This window comes from Sorex araneus, chromosome X, assembly GCF_027595985.1.
Source record: "Sorex araneus isolate mSorAra2 chromosome X, mSorAra2.pri, whole genome shotgun sequence".
NCBI lineage: Eukaryota > Metazoa > Chordata > Mammalia > Eulipotyphla > Soricidae > Sorex > Sorex araneus.
In genome coordinates, this window is record NC_073313.1 from 162,991,367 (window position 1) to 163,011,623 (window position 20,257).

Below are 20,257 nucleotides of genomic sequence, written 5' to 3' on the forward strand. Positions count from 1 at the left end.
ATTCCTGAGTGCAGAGCCAGGAGTGGCCCCTGTGCATTGCCAGGTGTGACCCAAAAAAGCCAAAACAAAAATAAATAAAAGAAGGGATCACTAAGAAAAATTTTGATGGAGGAATCGGTCGGGATGGGAGATGTGAGCCGAAAGTAGATAAAGGACCAAACTTGATAACCTCTCAGTATCTGCGTTGCAAATCATAATGCCCAAAAGTAAAGAGAGAGTATGGGGAATATTGTCTGCCATGGAGGCAGGGGGAGGGTGAGAAAAGTGGGGGTATACCGAAGATATTGGTGGTGAGGAATGTGCACTGGTGGAGGGATGGGTGTTTGATCATTGTGTGATTGTAACTCAGACACGAAAGCTATATCTTACGGTGAATCAATCACTGTTACTGTATCCCTGTCATCCCGTTGCTCATCGATTTGCTCGAGTGGGCACCAGTAACGTCTCCATCGTGAGACTTGTACTGTTTTTGGCATACTGAATATGCCATGGGTGTGGGCAAGATACTCTCGGTAGCTTGCCGGGCAATCCGAGAGGGGTGGAGGAATTGAACTCGGGGTGAATCAATAAAATAAAAAATAAATAAATAAATAACGGGTAAGGGGCAGGTTGAGTTTCCCTCCCCGCCCCAGCAGAACTCCGGCAGCCGAAAACCTCCAGAACCCAATCGCAGCCACGCTCACGGCCACTCTCCACAGGCTCCGACGAGCCTCACCCAAGAGGGAACCTGCAGAAAAACCCAGGTATGTAGGACCCGTGACTGAAATCTCCAAGCCCGCGTGGAATGGGACTGGGCCTCCTCCCTGCAGCTCCTCAGTTTTCCAGGAGCTTGGCAGCCACACCCACAAACTGCCTCTGGTGCCATATAATCTCATCAATGGCCATGATCCAGAGACTATGAAATAAAGCTCCCGGAGGACAGTGACACAGAATACCCTGGAGCATGTGGCCGCATTTGCGCCGCGCAACCTTTCATATTCCAGTCCACTGATGTACCAAAAGTAGCACCCACTTGTTTGGGTTTAACATTATTGCATCACTGTCGTCCCGTTGCTCATCAATTTGCTCGAGCGGACACCAGTCACGTCTCCATGGTGAGACTTACTGTTACTGTTTTTGGCATGTCGAATACACCACGGGTAGCTTGCCAGGGTTTAACATACATGTTTGTAATCTCTTACACCAGGGCTTAAACGGCCCCAGGATGAAATACAAGAATCTTCTCACACTTTCCTCTTATGGAGGTGGGGAGGTGCATGTGGTGGGACTGGCGTGTGAATGTTATCTGTAATGAACTATTGTGAACAACTTTATAAAAATAAAATTAAATAAGAAAAAAAGAAGTAATGGGTAATGCAGTAACAAGACTGCACTTTCAGAAACCATTTTGCTCAGTCATTGTGGGGGCAATCTCATACCACACTTCATGTCTTTTCTCTGAGAGGGCAGGAAAGGGTGTCAAGTGTGCTGGGCTATGAGCTGGCGTCAGGAGCCCGGGAAGAAGCCGCCTTGGAACGCCACTTCCGCCCCCCACACCGTGCTTGCAGTCTCTCCAGCGGGAACCGCATACCTGGCCCGAGGAACTGGCAGCCCCTGGCCCTGACCGCTGCCCAGAGGTTGGAGGAGAGCTGCTGGGGGTTCTGGTGCTGCAGGATGAGCTCCGTGACGGTCCGTTCCCCTAGGGACCGTGCGGCCCGCATGGCCCGGATCCTGCCCTCCTCTTCCACGAGCTGGCAATGAACCAGCGTCACCAGCTTCCTCTGCATGGGCCGACTCAGGACGCTCTGGGTGGTGCTATTCAGACCCACTCCTGGAAGAGAAAGGAGAGAGCGAGTGAGACGGTTCAGCCTGGTGGGCAGGGCGCGGCGGACAGCAGGAGCGATGAACTGGAGGCCAGGTGACAGAGCAGCAGGGGATGTGGGTGCCCAAGATGTGCCTGGACCCATTTGCTTCTCAGCACCACTCGGTCCCCCGAGCACAGCCAGGGCGGCCCTTGCAGTCTCCCGGCCACCACGGCGCCCACGGGGCACAGCACCCCTGGCTCCTGCACTGAACTTGGGCCTGGAGGCCAAGACTCACTGGGGGGGGCCGCCAAATCTCAGCACCCGCCAAAAAGGGGAAGAAAACACGGTATCAATGAAGGCCGATCTGCATTTGGAAAGTTTTACAAAAGCTGCTGCCTCAAGCAATACATTTTGTCAGGTTTTGCTTCGAGGCCACACCTGGCGTCAGGGCTCACGCCTGGCTCTGTGCTCAGGAATCACTCTCGGCGGGCTTTGGGGACCACATCTGGGATGCTGGGAATGAACCCCGGTTGGCAGCATGCAAAGCAAGCGCCTTACCCGCTGTGCTATCGCTCCAGTTCTCAAGCACTTTATTTTGGTGGTGCCTCAGTGGACCTGTCATATGCAAAGCACGTACTCTGTCACTAAGCTATATTCCTCAAGCCTGTGCCACGCAAACGGAATATTCATCACAATATGAAATATACTACTCGGGGCCGGAGCGATAGCACAGCGGGTAGGGTGTTTGTCTTGCACGCGGCCGACCTGGGTTTGATCCCCGGCATCCCATATGGTCCCCCAAGCACCGCCAGGAGTAATTCCTGAGTGCAAAGCCAGGAGGAACCCCTGAGCATCGCTGGGTGTGACACAAAAAGCAAAAAAAAAAAAAGAAATATACTACTATGTTGTTTCAGTAGAGACATGCAGTATTAATCAGTTTAAGATCCAAATCTAGGAATTCTTACAGTCCTGGTATATTATTATTATTATTATTATTATTATTATTATTATTATTATTATTATTATTTTTGCTTTTTGGGTCACACCCGGCGATGCACAGGAGTTACTCCTGGCTCTGCACTCAGGAATTACTCCTGGGCAGTGCTCAGGGGACCATATGGGATGCTGGGATTCGAACCTGGGTCGGCCGCGTACAAGGCAAATGCCCTACCCGCTGTGCTATCACTCCAGCCCCCTGGTATATTATTTTTGATAGTGGTTAATCTTACTTTCCTGATGAAACATCGTAATGAAAAAAAAAACTTTTTTTTCTGAACCCAGCGATGTTCAGGGCTGACTCCTGGCCCTGTGCTCAGGAATCACTCCTAGTGGGCTCGGCGTTCCTGTGGGTGCTGGGGATTGAACCCAGGTGGGCCGTGTACTAGGCAAGCACCCTACCTGCTGTCCTTTCTCCCTGGCCCCATAATGACAACTTTATCGTATCTCTGACAGCACGCTGTATAAGACAGGGCCGAAGACGAAACATTTCAGAGCTTTCAAATGATGGAGCATATCCTTCTGTTAGAGCATCCATCTGGTAGAGCATCCGTCCGGTAGAGCATCCTTGTGGTACCCTAGGCTATCTATACTTATCCGAGCAATTTACTTCTCTCTCTCTCCCCCCCCCTTCCTCCCTCCCTCTCTCTCCTTCCCTCCCTTTCCCTCCTTCTCTCTCTCTCCCTCTCTCTCTTGACTCAAATACTGCATCCACCATCACATAAACTCCAAACTCATGACCTAGCTTCCTGTGGTTTGTAATAGTGCTATGTAGTAACCAATCGGCTTATCGTACCATGAATGAATCCCAGTACCATACAACTACTATGGGAATCACTGTATCACTGTCATCCCGTTGCTCATCAATTTGCTCGAGTGGGCACCAGTAACGTCTCTCATTGAGAGACTGATTGTTACTGTTTTTGGCATATCCAATATGTACGGGTAGCTTGCCAAGCTCTGCTGCGCGGGCTCGATACTCTCGGTAGCTTGCCGGACTCTCCGAGAGGGGCGGAGGAATCAAACTCGGGTCGGCCGCGTGAAAGGCAAACACCCCACCGCTGTGCTACCGCTCCAGCCCACTATGGGAATAAAGGCATTTATAACGCACGTCTGATTAGCATGGATGATTACACCCCCACTTACCTCTGGCGCTGCTGAGGGGCTTCAGGTACAAGGCTAATTCTTCCACACATTTCCTGCCCTCCTCGTAATGCTTCGTGTCTTCAACCCCACTACACAAAGTGATGGGCGGCTGCTCGGGGACCTGGAAGGCAAGACAGGCGTTTTGCTCACGGATCACTCCCGGTGGCATGCAGGGACCCTACGCCGTGCCAGGGAACACAGTGGGTCCGGTCACGGGCCAGGCATGCACTTGAACTCCCTCGCCAGCCCCCCCCACCCCCCGCCGTCCCAGAATATCTCCTCAGAAACGACTGACTATAAACAAGTAGGAAACTCCGGGCTACGCACACTAGCTGCATTCATTGAGCGAGGAGCTGTTTAAGTGAATCTTAAATAACGAGCTCTTAAACACCTGGCCTCCTTGCATTTTCTGGAACCTTCCCATCTCTAATTTGAGAACACTAATATAAAACTTCCCGCGTGTTACCTTTGGAATTACCAGATTAATTTTTATAGTTCGGTACCTAGAGACATTCGCCTGTCGGGAAGCATGTGTTTCCCCAAGGCTTGCGCCTCACCCTGTGATGCAGTTACACTCGATTAAGGGGAACTGTCTGAAGCAGCTCCAGTTTAAAGATAAGCACACCGGATTTTTTTTTTTTTTTTTTTTTTTGGTTTGGGGGCCCAACCCAGCCAATGCTCAGGGGTTACTCCTGGCTCTATGCTCAGGAATCACTCCTGATGGTGCCTGGGGGATCCTAGGAGGATGCCGAGGATGGATTGAACCTGGGTTGGCCATGTGCAAGGCAAGTGCCTTCCCTGCTGTTATTGGTCCGGCCCCAAAACACAATGGCTTGGGGCTGGAGCAATAGTACAGCGGGGAGGGCGTTTACCTTGCACGCAGCCAACCCGGGTTCGATTCCCAGCATCCCATAGGGTCCCCTGAGCACCGCCAGGGGTAATTCCTGAGTGCAGAGCCAGGAGTGACCCAAAAAGAATAATAATAATAATAATAATAATAATAATAATAATAATAAATAATAGTAATAATAATCCACAATGGCTTAATGAGTGCTATTTTCCTGGCTAGAAAAATGTCCCTGTGACTTACCTGTCGGGTTTCTAATACTCGAACCCTGAGGGCTGCTGAGAAAGTTGGCCTGTCAGAGTAAGTGGCTACTGTCAACTAACACATAACTGAGAACGAGTTTCACAATTCATCTTGTCCTGGGAATCCAGGGCGGGCACAGTGCCGAAGAGAATTTCACCACTGTCAACGGCAGCAGATGTTCCCCAACGTGCCGTGCACTGGATTTCCAGCGAGAGCGGAACAAGCCCAGAGACGCGAAGGGGGGTCGGTCCCCAGGGCCCCCCTATACCTGAGCCCCCACGAGCTGCAGCAGCGCCGAGTTCACGGGGAGGAACTCAATGTCAGTGTTGATAGTGGTCTGGTCAAACGGACACGCCTTGCGGTGCAGTTTATTCAGGCACATTTTGCACACAGTGTGGCCACAGCCCAGACTGATGGGCTTCCGGATTGTCTCGTCGAAAGTCTGAGTGCAGATGGGGCAGGAGAGGAAATCCGTCCATTGCGGGGCTTGCACCGGCATCGCGTCTGGAGTCTCGGGTTCACTGACACACACACACACACACACACACACACACACACACGCACACGCACACGCACACGCACACACACAAGCTAAAGCAAAGATTCCACTGGAATCAAAATCTTGGAAAAAAGTTTATCTTTTTTTTTTTTTTTAAATATCTTCTGTAGATACAGTCAGCACATAGTGTGAAATATAACCTGGAAAACAAAACAGAAAGAAAAAGAAAATGAGTCTTCGGTGAAGTCCATTCAGTTTCAGTTCACTCCCAGTGCCACACCTGCATCACTGCAGCCGACCTCTTTGTACAGTTTTTTTGTTTTTTTTTTGCTTTTTGGGTCCCACCCGGCGATGCTCAGGGGTTCCTCCTGGCTCTGCACTCAGGAATCACTCCTGGCGGTGCTTGGGGGACCCTATGGGATGCCGGGAATTGAACCTGGGTCAGCCGTGTGCAAGGCCAACGCCCTCCCCGCTGTGCTGTCGCTCCGGCCTGACCTCTTTGTACTTTTAAGGAAATGGAAGAGTCTCGGGCTGGCCCGACAGGGCAGTGGGGAGGACATGTGCTTGCCGGGCACACGTCACCTGTGTTTGTTCCCTTACACCCCAGTGATTCTGAGCCCCGCCAGGAGTGATCCATGAGCACAGACCAGGAGTAAGTACTATGCATGGCAGGTAGGTGTGGCCCCCCATTAAAAAAAAAAAAACGCTATCTATTTAGTCTCCTCCCCTCATTTTATTTTCATTTTCACTTTTTGGGTCTTGGGGTCAGAAACTTGAACAGTGTTTAATAAAAAAAAAATTCACTTAGAAATAGGCTAAAACTGTCTTCTGACAGGCTTCTTCTCTAAGAAGAAATTCCCCAAGAATAAACATACAGAAAACATCCCGTCTTGACTAAAACTAAAAACACCATTTGACCACATGATGGGTTGGAGGGACCCAGGAAAGAGTGTTCCTAAAAGCCTGGTATGTCTTTATGGTTCGAGTTCAGGAATTACAAAATCATAAACAATTCCAGGGGGTGGGGTGGGGTTTGCTTAGGGATGGAACCTAAGACTTCACAGGTGCAAGGCCCCGGGCCCTTAAAGATTTTTTTTTTGAGGGGGGCACACTCAGCAGTGCTCAGGGGACCGTATGGGATGCTGGGGACAGAACCCAGGTCGGCTACATCTAAGGCAAGCACCCTATCTGCTGTGCTACCACTCCAGCCCTCTAAAGATTTTAAGAGATGCAGAGTGTAATTTAATTATAGCTATTAGATTTTAAAGGGATGCCTATTTCCTCGTTCTTATAAACATCTTTCTCCAAAGTCATCTTTCCAAACATTGTCCAAGCTTCCCCAAGACAATTGTTTACATGTAGCTTCGTCAACGAGACTTATCTAAACTACACAGGGCATATGTCCTCCAAGCAAGACACAAACAGTCCTTCAGCTGAGAGTAAACACAAGAAATAAACTGACTAAAATGCTTACAACATCCAGATTCGTGAAACTTTCTCAGAGTGAAGCACTGTCAGCAAAATAATCCCCGAACGCCCTCCTAAATAATGTCATTAACACAGGCACTGTGGTCAGAGGGTCGAGGGGACCCAATGGGTCACAGAGGGGCAGTGCTAATTTAGCAGTGGCCTAGCTCAGTAAGATTAATTTGAAGCAAAATGAAATTAAACCAGTGCACACAAAAACTAGAACTGTGTTGTAAACCACTGTTACCTTAATAATAAAGAAACCAAGTAGATTTAAGAAATACCCCAAAACAACAAAATGGAATAAAAGCATGTATTGGGTACATACAGGATAGCATAAACCTAGATTAGGAAGAATTCTACTGGAACTTTCTTAACGAGAGACGGGGTGAATGACGAATATTCTTTTTTTTTTTTTTTTTGCTTTTTGGGTCACACCTGGCGATGCACAGGGGTTACTCCTGGCTCTGCACTCAGGAATTACCCCTGGCCATGCTCAGGGGACCATATGGGATGTTGGGATTTGAACCCGGGTTGGCCTCGTGCAAGGCAAACGCCCTACCCGCTGTGCTATCTCTCCAGCCCCAAATGACGAATATTCTTTACTCTAAAAGCCCTAACAATCACTGGTACTGAAGAATGAAAGCAATAGCTGACTTTCTTATCAATTTCAAGTCCTGCTCTTCTTATAAATGCAAACGAATCGGTGATCTCACAGAAGGCTCGCTCTCCCGGGCCCTAGGAATCAATTGCTTGTCTCAATGTTTTTCTTTGCCAATTTCCACCCTGGAAAAGCCTCCAGATACTCCTCTTTCTCATCCCTCACATCTTTCTAAATAAGTTTCAATAAAATTGATCTTGGTTCACACACACACACACACACACCCTCCAAATTGACAACACAGAAAAATACGTGATAACTAAATATTCCAAGACCTTGAAGAACCAGAAGTTTACACACACACCCCAAACTGACAACACAGAAAAAGATGTGATAACTACACACACACACACACACACACCCCAAATTGACAACACAGAAAAAGATGTGATAACTAAATATTCCAAGACCTTGAAGAACCAGAAGTTTAAATAGTTTTCTAACCAAAAGAGTGCTCATAGAAAACATGTAAGGAATTTTTAAATTTGGCTACAGGACTTTTTCAGATCAGAGGTTAGAACTATTTATACAGATGATCTAATATCTGGTGTTCTAGTAATGACCCCAATTTGTGAATTCTAATGAAAAGTCATCATGAAAAAATTCAGACATTTTTATAATTACTTGTTTTATTCTTCTTAGAGCTTTTTTTTTTTTTTTTTGCTTTTTGGGTCACACCCGGTGATGCACAGGGCTCACTCCTGGCTCTGCACTCAGGAACTACCCATGTCAGTGCTGCTCAGGGGAACATATGAGATGCTGGGAATCGAACCCGAGTCGGCTGCATGCAAGGCAAACGCCCTACCCGCTGTGCTATCACTCCAGCCCCTTTTTTCTTTTCTTTTTTGTTTTTGGGCCACATCTGGTGATGCTCAGGGGTTATTGCTGCTTCTGTACTCAGGAATTACTCCTGGCAGTGCTCGGGGGACCCTATGGGATACCGGGGATTGAATCGGGTCAGCTGTGTGCTAGCAAGAGCCTTACCCACTGTGCTCTCTCTCTGGCCCCTACTACAGCCTTTTTGTTTTCTTTTTTGCTTTTTGGGTCACACCCCGTGATGCTCAGGGGTTCCTCCTGGCTCTGCACTCAGGAATCACTCCTGGCGGTGCTCAGGGGACCCTATGGGATGCTGGGAATCGAACTCGGGTCAGCCGAGTGCAAGGCAAACACCCTCCTCGCTGTGCTATCGCTCCAGCCCCATCTTACAGCCATTTTTTTTAAAAAGTAAGATTTTATCAGAATAAGGGTATTATTTTGACACACTGTAAAGGTAAGGCCACTGACTCAGAGCCGGAGAGGGAGGAGAGCAACACAGCCTTCAGGAAAATGTGCCCAGCCAGGACAGACCCCTGAGCACAGCTGCACGTGACCCCCAAAACGGTTCGTTTCAGGGTTTAATCAGGTGGATTCATTTTACCAGATCAGTGACTAGTTGGCAGATCTCAAACTTGCAAGTATTAATTGCTGCCTTGTGGCAGCCAACATAACGTGCAATGAGCCTCCGGGTTAGACTTTGACAAAAGCGACTGTCAATGAGTTGTGATAGTCAAAATTAAGATGACAAGCTGCATAACGGCCTCTGAAAACGAGGGTAGGTGTTTCCTGATGCGTCTTTTATCTTTTCTTTCAAGGGCTACCAGAGATCTAAACTGTCACTGTCGTCCAGTTGCTCATCAATTTGCTCGAGCGGGCACCAGTCACGTCTCCATGGTGAGACTTGTGACTGTGTTTGGCATCTCGAATACGACACGGGGAGCTTGCCAGGCTCTGCCCTGCGGGCGGGATTCTCTCGGTAGCTTGCCGGGCTCTCCAAGAGGGACGGAGGAATCGATCCTGGGTCAGCAGCGTGCAAGGCAAACGCCCACCCCACTGTGCTATCGCTCCAGCCCACAGATCTAAACTATGTTTGTTAAACACCCATCAGGCACCAGCACTCTAGGGCTCTCTATGGCATATATACTTCACTCAGAGTTCACAGCAACACCAGAATGCAGTTAGCATCTTCACTCTAAAGAGACAGAGATTTCAGTAAAGGAAAGTGCCCCCCAATTCGAAGCTAGTGAAGTGGCAGGATGATTCAAACACAGGCCAGCCCCGCTCTCCAACTGGAACTTTTACTTTTACATCCCACAGTCTGTGCGCCCCGACAGATGAAAGATAAACAGTCATTAAAGGGAGGACCATTTTAGGGGCCCGAGCCATAGCACAGAGGGGAGGGCGTTGGCCTTGCACGCGGCCGACCCAAGTTCAATCCCCGGCATCCCATAGGGTCCCCCGAGCACTGCCAGGAGTGATTCCTGAGTGCAGAGCCAGGAGGAGCCCCTGTGCATCGCCGGGTGGGACCCGAAAAGCAAAAAAACAAAACAAACAAAAACAAAACCCCAAAAAACATGAGGATCATTTTAGATGGAAATATTCTGAAATATTGGCTGTGGGGGCCAGAGAGACAGTCCAGAGATCAGGGCTACTGTCTTGCACACAGCTGACCCACTGCAACCCCTGGCGACAAATAGGCTCCGCCAGGAGTGCTCCCTGAGCACAGAATACAGCTGAGTGCCGCCAAACCGCCTCACCCCGAACCCCCCCCCCAAAAAAATTATTAAATGAACTTTTGCCACCACAGGTTCATTTTACTTGCCTCTTTTTATTTATTTATTTATTTATTTATTTATTTTGCCTTTTGGGTCACACCCGGCGATGCACAGGGGTTACTCCTGGCTCTGCACTCAGGAATCACTCCTGGCGGTGCTCAGGGGACCATATGGGATGCTGGGAATCGAACCCAGGTCTATCTCGTGCAAGGCAAACACCCTCCCCACTGTGCTATTGCTCCAGTCCCTACTTGCCTCTTTTTAGAGGGAATAAAGTTTCTCAAGTAGTAGATCAGAGAGATAGTCCAGGGGGTTTAAGGCACTGGGCTCGCATGCAGCTATGGTCCAGGAATGACATCTGGGTTTATTCTGGGTACCCCTGAATAAACCCCCAAATGCCCCTCTCTCGGGGAAAAAAAATACAGTTCATCAACTCTCTGCTCTGGACCATAATTTACACCTATTTGATAGAAAATTTCTGCGAAATTCAACTGTCCAAAGGTAAGTTGTGAAACTGGCATTAAAACTTAGATCCTTAAGTGAGTTTAAAGCATATATTGCCCTAGAAAGGACTATATCAAACAAAAGGTTATTGTTCACAAGAAAAAAAAAATCTTGGATTTCTTCCCACTCTGCCCCCCTGAGAAGAGCTTAACTCATTATTCTTGACCTTAACTGGATTTTCCGTTCTCTGGGACATTTCCATAGCAACCCACACGCAGGACTGCATCCGAGGAGAGAAAATATTTCTCTCGCTTGACAAAATGAAACTGAAAACAGGAAGTAGAAACGACAAGAAAAATAAATGAAGGCTAACCATAACACTACTCAGTGTTATAATTCTCAGCAGAAAATTAACTTGCAGGTGAAAGAGCACTCAGAGACTTGCGACAGCTCAGGGTTTTCCCACAGTAACTAATATCTTCAGGAGAGAAGAACCTACTTCGGCTTAATTTAAGATGACCTCTTCCCAAATCTTCCCAAGTGTAGATTGAACTTGAAACTTTTTTTTTTTTTTGCTTTTTGGGTCACACCTGGCGGTGCACGGGGTTCCTCCTGGCTCTGCACTCAGGAATTACTCCTGGTGGTGGTCAGGGGACCCTATGGGATGCTGGGAATCGAACCCGGGTGTGTGCAAGGCAAATGCCCTGCCCGCTGTGCTATTGCTCCAGCCCCGAACTTGTAACCCTTTGTATCCAAACGTTCTGGGTGTAATTTAATAAGCTAACATTTATATAAATGAGCAAATAAATTCTTGGTACAGGTATTTAGAAAAAAAAAAGTTTGGGGGGGCTGGAGTGATAGCGGGTAGGGCATCTGCCTTGCACGCGGCCAACCCGGGTTCGAATCCCAGCATCCCATATGGTCCCCTGAGCACAGCCAGGAGTAATTCCTGAGTGCAAAGCCAGGAGTAACCCCTGTGCATCGCTGGGAGTGACCCAAAAAGAAAAAAAAAAGTTTAGGGGTTGGAACAATAGATAGTACAGCGGGTAGGACATTTACCTTGCACACGGCCAACCGGGTTCGATCCCCAGCATCCCACAGGGTCCCCCGAGCACCACCAGGACACCAGGACTGATTCCTGAGTGCAAAGCCAGGAGTAACCCCTGTGCATTGCTGGGTGTGACCCAAAAAGCAAAAAGAGCAAACAAACAAAACCGTTTAGATGTTTCCTGGCTCCAGAGCTAACAACAAGAGCAGGAAGTTTGCCTCGCCCGAGGCTACCCTGGTCCCATCCCTCCCGTGTATACCCGCCAGCATCACCAGGAGTGATCCCGGGAGCACTGAGTCAGGAGTCATCCCTGGGGTGGCCCCAAAACCACAGAGAAGGAAGCTGGGACCCCAAACTCGGCCTACCACTAGATCCCGACTACAAGACACTGCGGAAGGGATGAGCAACGGCAGCAGAGCTACGTGGCGGGCCACGTGTCCCCAAACCACAGGACACGCACCACCAGGACACCCTCATCTGAAGTGTCATGCCAACTGCCCGAGTTTGCCAACCGTGACAAATGTATTCAGCACTTTGACAGACGCCGTGCCCGTGAGGGAACAGGGATAGATGGGACACCCGACCTTCCTCTCAATCTTGCTGTAATACAGCTTAGGTGCCCTGAAAGCGGAATCTTTTAGAAACAACAAAAAAAAAAAAAGAGGGGAGATTTGAGCCTGAAATCTCTCATAGCACGATTGAGTGCATCGGTCACTCAGGACTGGGGCTGCTCCCCTGTCACCCGTCAGACGCTGTTTGCTCTAGACGGGGAAAATCCTGCTCAAATACACCTGGCCAGATGTGAGCGTTATCTAGTCTAAACACTTTCTGACTTCTCTTTGCACCCGGCAGGAGAAAGAGGATGAACTAGCCCTGAGGCGGCGTGGAGGGAGGGACAGCTGGATCCAGGCCCCTCTGGGTAGAAATCGGTGAGATGCCCTCGGGTGGGTCCCAGTATCTTACCACCCTGCGCCCCCTCCAGCAAAACTCTCCCCTCCCCCAAAAACAAATGGACCCAAGCAAACCCTGGAGCCAGTTTAAAAAAAAAAAAAAACTGGGGCTGGAGCAATAGCACAGCGGGGAGGGCGTTTGCCTTGCACGCAGCCGACCCGGGTTGGATTCCCAGCATCCCATAGGGTCCCCCGAGCACCGCCAGGGGTAATTCCTGAGTGCAGAGCCAGGAGGAACCTCTGTGCATTGCCAGGTGTGACCCAAAAAGAAAAAAAAAATAATAAAAAATAAAACTGACTTGAGTAAGTCAATCCGAAGAACCCAGAACTCAATTTTTCTCAATACGTGGAAAGCCTTACATTAATTTTTTTCCTTACATTTTCCAATGAAGTTGAGAGGCTAGATGAAAGCGAAGGACGACAGCTCTAATCCAAACAGCTCAAAAACTTGCTATCGATGGGGTAATTAACGTGAAAATTGACATAGAAAGCATGGGTTTGAAGAGCCGTAATTACAGGGAAGGCGGTTCAGAAATGAAGGCTCAAATCTGGGAATCTCTAGAAGTACTTCAATGGGGCAGATGCCGACTCTTTCGTGCAGTGTCTACAGGAGTGGACCCCTGTCTGAGCGGGCATCTCAGGGCCAAGCGGGGTCCGCACTCAGTGTGGGAACCTGGAAAGGGGGGGCTGGGACCAGCGGCCTCCAAACAGCGGGTGGGCGCCTCCATTTCACACAGCTGACCTGCGCTCAATCCCTGGCGTCCCATAGGGTCCCCCGAGCCCAGGAGTAACCCCTGAGCATCTTCAGGTATGGCCCCCCAAACAGAACAAGGCCTGGACATGACCCCTGACCCTGCCCCCCCTTATGTAAAGCCCTCCTCCAGTCCACGTGTCCCCTCACGCCACCTCATGGGGCTGGCGCGACAGCACAGCGGGGAGGGCACTTGCCTTGTACACAGCCCACCCGGGTTCGATCCCCGGCATCCCATAGGGTCTCCTGAGCCCCGCCGGGAGTGATTCCTGAGTGCAGAGTCAAGAGGAACCCCTGAGGGGCTGGAGCGATAGCATAGCGGGTAGGGCATTTGCCTTGCACACGGCGGACCCGGGTTCGAATCCCAGCATCCCATAAGGTCCCCTGAGCACTGCCAGGAGTAATTCCTGAGTGCAAAGCCAGGAGTAAGCCCTGTGCATCGCCGGGTGTGACCCAAAAAGCAAAAAAAAAAAAAAAGAGGAACCTCTGAGCATCGCCAGGGGGTGACCCAAAATGCAAAATAATAATAATAATAATAATAATAATAATAATAACAACAACAAAATAAACTAAAATGTAAGCTGAGGGCTGGAGACAGCCTAGTGGGCGAGGAGCTTGCCTTGCACACAGCCCACCTGGGTTCGATCCTCTGTACCCCAGGTGCCCCCTTAACCCCCAGCTCCCTCTGGAGTGACCCCTGAGCACAGAGCCTGCTGGGTGTGGCCCCCAAACCAAAAATAAGCCTTAAGCTTACTCAAACACAATGGCGTGCTACTTAGCAATAAAAATAAACGAGTTATGAAGCCACGAAAGTACAAAGAACTTAAAACGTACGTAGTTAAGGGTAACAGGGCAGCCTCAAAGGGCTGTTTAGGATGGCTGCGATCATGTGGGGATTTGCAGTGATCAAAACTAAAATTGCGGAGTGCCGTGGCTCTGACTTTTCCTGCACCGGTGTTTCATCCCTAGCCCGCAGACCCCAGAGCATTTTCTGCAACCTCAATTGTACATTCTCTTCTTCCTCAATCCTGGCTCCAAATAATCTGATATCGAATCCACAGGACAGAAAGCAGAAAACAGGGGCTGGAGCGATAGCACAGCGGGGAGGGCGTTTGCCTTACACGTGACCAACCCGGGTTCGATTCCCAGCATCCTATAGGGTCCCCCGAGCACCGCCAGGAGTAATTCCTGAGTGCAGAGCCAGGAGGAACCCCTGAGCATCGCCGGGTATGATTCAAAAAGAAAAAAAAAAAAAAAAGAAAGCAGAAAACAGTTCCCGGGGGTAGGAGGTGAAGCAGGAGGAATAGAGTCACTGCTTAATAGGTAAATTCTGTCTGGCCAGACTGAAATAAAAGTGTTGAGGGGCCAGAACAATAGCAGGGAGGGTGTTTGCTTTGCATGACCCCTGCACCCCCCATACAGTCTGTCGAGCCCACCAGCGGTGACCCCTGAACACAGAGCCAGGAGAAAGCCCTAAGCACAACTGGGTGTACCCCCCAAACAAAACAAAAACGTTTTGGACCAATAAAGAGGGGGTGGTTGCAAAATATTATGAATTACACTGTAAAATAGTTAATTTTATATTACTTGAATTTCACCTCAAAAAAATTTAGGTTAAGAAAATTAAGGTTGGACTGGAGCGATAGCACAGCGGGGAGGGCGTTAGCCTTGCACACGGCCGACCCGGGTTTGATTCCCAGCATCCCATAGGGTCCCCTGAGTATCGCCAGGGGTGATTCCTGAGTGCAGAGCCAGGAGTGACCCCTGTGCATCGCCGGGTGTGACCCAAAAAGCAAAAAAAAAAAAAAAAAAAGAAAATTAAGGTCGGACTGGAGCGATAGCACAGCGGGGAGGGCGTTTGCCTTGCACACGGCCGACCCGGGTTTGATTCCCAGCATCCCATATGGTCCCCTGAGCACCGCCAGGAGTAATTCCTGAGTGCAGAGCCAGGAGTAACCCCTCTGAGCACCACCGGGTGTGACCCAAAAAGAAAAAAAAAAAAAAGGAAAATTAAGGTCAATTTTAGATAAAATTAACGTCATCATTTCTTCAAAAGCACTACGATCATGTCCACATGCTATTGAGAGAAGTTTTGGATCAGATGCATGCTCAGTTAAATTATTATTGAGTAGCCACAATAATAACCAGTGAGGCATGTACTGACTTCAGCCTCACACATTGCTAACGTGCTTGGCAAACTAAAGGACCGTGTCCTGGATACAAGTGCAACTAGCATCAAAGGAAATAAGAATCAACATTCAAACATTTATTCCTTTCCACCAAAACAAACTTGCAGTCAATTCAACAGTGTACATATGGTGAATCCAGGTTTTACTAAAATTCTCTCCCCAAAACTCAACCAAACAGGAAAACAGTGTGAATCGATAAGAAATGACAAGCACTGTTATATAAATAAAATATTATATGTAAAGATATATCATATAGCAAGTTATCATGTACAAATACTAGTATTACATAAAAAGTAAACAAGATTATATAAGCAGTAAACAGGCACAGGCGCAACCAATAATGGCTAAAAATATACTAAAGTTATCTCCGGCAACATTACTCCAGATTAGTAAACTTCACAACACTATCAACCAAGAAAACATTGAGATCTATGAAGCAACGCTGGCGTGAAAAACACTCCTCTCTGTAAACGCCTGACAAAAGAATCTATGTCACGACCTTCAGTGGTGTCCCCAAACCCCACCTAGACAGGATTAAAGGGAAAGGTCTTCACCAGGATCCTCGGAAAGAGCTGGATTCTGAAACCCATTTGAAGGAGATGAACTGGAGAATTTAAACCCGCTTAACTCCAACCCCAAAGAATACCTGAACTCCCGAGCACTGACAGAACCAAAGCTAAACCGGGTCAGTGAATCCTGCCAAAGAACAATTTGCTCCAAGGGTTGTTGACCAAACCAGGATCATTTATCAGCTTATTCGTCACCCTGCTGACTACCAACCACTCTCAAGGCATGCCAGAGCGCCCATGACATCCCAGACCTCTCAAGCCTGCTGTGTGCAGATCAAAAATGCTGTAAAATTATAAACGCTGTAGGGCCTTATAAAAAAAAAAAAAACGTGAAGAGAAAAAGTTGTCAAGCATCTCAAAAGCCAAACTTAACATCACTGACTATAGTTACTAAAGTCAGCCTTACATTCCTTTGAGCACTCTGAAGTATTTCAAAGTCGTCGCAGGTACAATTTAGGAACAACTGATGTGACGAATTAGAGCCACAGGAAAATGAAAGCAATGTCACACATCGGGCTTGCTTCTATGCTAGGAGTTTCTGTATTTATAGCAGTCAGAGCTTCGAAAAGCAAAAAAAAAAAAGAGAATTTCTTGTTGGGGCAGAAGTGACTGTCCCCCGGGGGGAAAGGCACTTGCCTTGTACAGGGCCAAGCTGGGTTTGGTCCCTAGCACCCATACAGGTCCCCTGAGCACTGCCACGATGATTCCTGAGTGCAGAAGTAAGCCCTAAGTACTCAAGTAAGCCCTGAGTACTGCTGGTGTGGCCCAAAACACAAAAAATCAGTATTCAGGGGGCTGGAGCGATAGTACAGCGGGTAGGGCGTTTGCTTTGCACGAGGCCGACCCGGGTTCAATTCCCAGCATCCCATAGGGTCCCCTGAGCACCGCCAGGGGTGATTGGGGTGATTCCTGAGTGCAGAGCCAGGAGTAACCCCTGAGCATCGCCGGGTGTGACCCAAAAAGAAAAAAAAAAAAGCATTCCACATCAGTAAATACCTCCAGGAACTTGAAAGTGAGTATTTGGTAGGGCACCAACAATGGCAAAAGAAAGCCCAGCAGGGTTCACTGCAAAGACATTATTACCAGACATCCTTTCGAGGGGTAGCCAGGTATCTGTCAACAAAGGCAGCGCTTCAGTTAGAAAGCCCATTCCGATGTCACGTGACCTAAGTTTGAGTAAGCTCTTTGACCTATTCATTATGTGGCATTTTTACTAGTGACTTGGCTTTCCTGGTGTCTCAGGTTATTCACATGAAATGCAACAGCAATACCACCCATCTGACGTCATCACTACGCGGATTAAATGAGATGGTTTTACTCATTTCTTAAGCATGTTTTGAAAGACGGTTCTTAGGAAAACAATTTTCAATCTCTTCAAATGAATCAAATCTGTCCATTTTTAAGACTGCAGGAAAACACAAATCCCAACACTTGTTAGGGCACTCATATATTATGGGAGAAAGTGGGAACTGAAATAATCAGAATAAACACAGATTGTGACAATGTAACAACCAAGGGGGCATATATTACAATAGTTTGCACACAAATGAAAGCAGAAATGAGTCAGACCCAACCCCCGGAGCTGGTTGATCAATATCCAATTTCAATCAAAAAAAAAAAACTTCACTGAACAATCTTTGCTTTCAGGAAAACAAATATTAAATATGAGAAATCAGTCCTTCACTCACGGGAATTTCTTCCTTTTTTTCTGCAATAAAGCACATTAACCAATTGCAGTATATAACATCCTAAGTTCTGGGACACACGTTAAGGTCTCGGCCCACAGACAAACATTTAAGCACAATCACAAAATGATGTTAGGAGAATTCTGTCCTCGCCTAACAAAATTCAGCATTTACAAAACCTTGAATTTGAGCACTTCAAAAATAAAAGGTCTGGGGCTGGAGCGATAGCACAGCCAGGAGGGCGTCTGCTTACCATACGTGGCCGACCCGGGTTCGATTCCCAGCATCCCACAGGGTCCCCTGAGCACCGCCAGGAGCGATTCCTGAGTGCAGAGCCAGGAATGATCCCTGTGCATTGCTGGGTGTGACCCAAAAAGCAAAAAAAATAAATAAAAATAAAAAATAAATTAGATAAATAAATAAAAGGTCTTTCGAGAACACTTATCGCCAGCAAATTCACACCAGCAGAAGCCAGGTGAAAGCCATTCTTCCCTCCCCCCTTAAAAGAAATCAAACTATTGGCAACATTTTTTTTTTAATGCCAACACTTTTTTTTAAACATTTCAAATAATGCCAGGTATCAAACGAAAAGCCTTATTTATCTTCCTCCAACCTGAAGAAAAATGGGACAGCTGGACCCCCTGTCTTTATTCGGTTGCTACCCAATGCACGGTAGCAACCGTGGCTAGGACAGGATAACTTAGCAGACCTCATGTGGCCTCAACACGAGCCAGTACCACAGACCCTGACCCTGAGAAACGGGCGAGAGGCAAGCAAAGACATTTTCTCTGCACAAAAGCATCTTCCTCTTCGGACCCTGCCACCGTGCTCCAAGGGGCTGGGGCAACCTTCCCGGCTTGCACCCAGATTCGCCTAAAATTTTGCACGCCGAAGGGAGGGACAACTGGCCATGAAAATAGGTGGAAATCAAACACCCCCCCACCCCCCAACCCCGCGCGGGCCAGGGGGCGTGGCAAACAAACGCCTGGAAATTTTATATCTAGAAGTTGCAAGGCTGGAAGTTTCGGACCGGCAAGTATGTGCAAGGAGGCGCCGCCCGCGACGCCCCACGCCTCCAAGTCCAACGGACGGTTAGTGGTCGCGAATGGCTGAGAAGTTTATTTATGATGAAAAACCCATAGGCAGAGGGGGCGGGGCCGTAGCACAGCGGGGAGGGCGTTTGCCTGGCACGCGGCCGACCCGGGTTCGATCCCCGGCATCCCCTAGGGTTCCCCCACTCCGGAGCACCGCCAGGAGTGATTCCCTGAGTGCAGAGCCAGCCCTGAGCATCGCCGGGTGGGACCCCCCCAAAAAAAGCAAAATAAAGACAAAAGAAGCCGATGGGTGGAAAGAAGAAAAAAAAAAAAACAGCGACAGACACACGGCGTGAAGCGAGGCACGGGCGAGAGGCACCAGGCGCGGGGCACACGCACGTCCCCAACTCCCAAGTCAGGCCAGGGCGGCTCCTGGGGGTCCGGAGCGGCGGCCCCCGCGGGGGTCGCGCCGGGCGCCCCCCACCCCGGGCCCCGGGCCCCGCGGCGCCTGAGCGATGCCGAGCGGCTCGCGGCCGGGAAAAGTTCTATTCACCGCGGCCCGCGGCCTGGCGTCGCCGGCTGGGCTTTGTCTCCCGCGCAACCGACTCCTCGGGGCTAGGGTCGCCGGCCCGCGCCCCCCGCGCCCCCGCCCGGCCCCGCGCGCGCGGCTAAAAATAGAACTCTGGTTTTTTTTTTTTTTTCCTGTTCCGTTGGTTGGTTGGTTTGAAAGATCCGCAAACGCCCGCCGGGCCGCGGGGGCTGCAGCGGGCCCGCGGCGGGCGCGCGTCCCCCGGGGGTCGCGGCCCCGAGCGCGCGCCGCCACCCCCCCGGCCCCCCCCGCGCCCCGCCGCCCCCGCCCGGCGCCCCGCCGCGGCCCCGCGCGAGCCAGGCCCGAGCCGCCCCCATTGTTCCCGGCCGCGCCCGGGCCGCTCACCGCCGTGCGCGCAGCAGCTCCTCTCAGCTCCGCGGCCCCGCGCCCGCCGCCGCCGCCGCCGCCGCCGCCGCCGCCGCCGCCGCCGCCGCCGCCGCCGCCGCCGCCGCCTCGGGCTCGGTCCCCGGCCGCCGGGCCACGGCCAGCGCCGCCGCCGCCGCCGCCGCCGCCTCCGGCCTCCCACCTGCTGCTGCCGAGGCTGCTCCTGCAGCAGGGGCCATCTTGGTGCTCGGCCTCCTCGCCTTCCTCCCCCACCGCCGCCGCCGCGCCGCCGCGCCGCCGCCGCCGCCGCCGCCACCCGCCGCCCCGGAGCTCGTTGTCCGGGTCCCCTTCCTCTTCCTCGGGCGCCGGCCCGCCCCGGAGACTGGGGCGGAGGAGCGGGAGGCCCCGCCCCCGGGGGCGGGGCTACGGCGGGCGGGTGG

The 20,257-nt window shown here is 50.0% G+C and overlaps 1 protein-coding gene across 1 annotated transcript in view; it reads right to left on the reverse strand.

Annotated features, from left to right (window-relative positions):
* The window catches only part of RC3H1 (ring finger and CCCH-type domains 1), a 51,300-nt gene extending 31,374 nt beyond the window's left edge, over nt 1-19,926 (reverse strand). Inside the window, exons 1-4 of the mRNA XM_055120166.1 lie at nt 19,839-19,926; nt 5,285-5,715; nt 3,927-4,047; nt 1,571-1,810 (exon numbers count right to left, since the gene is read on the reverse strand). Coding sequence (XP_054976141.1) covers nt 1,571-1,810; nt 3,927-4,047; nt 5,285-5,515 — 592 coding nt within the window. The 5' untranslated portion in view covers nt 5,516-5,715; nt 19,839-19,926. The remainder of the gene's footprint in view (nt 1-1,570; nt 1,811-3,926; nt 4,048-5,284; nt 5,716-19,838) is intronic.
* Between the last annotated feature and the right edge of the window lie 331 nt (nt 19,927-20,257).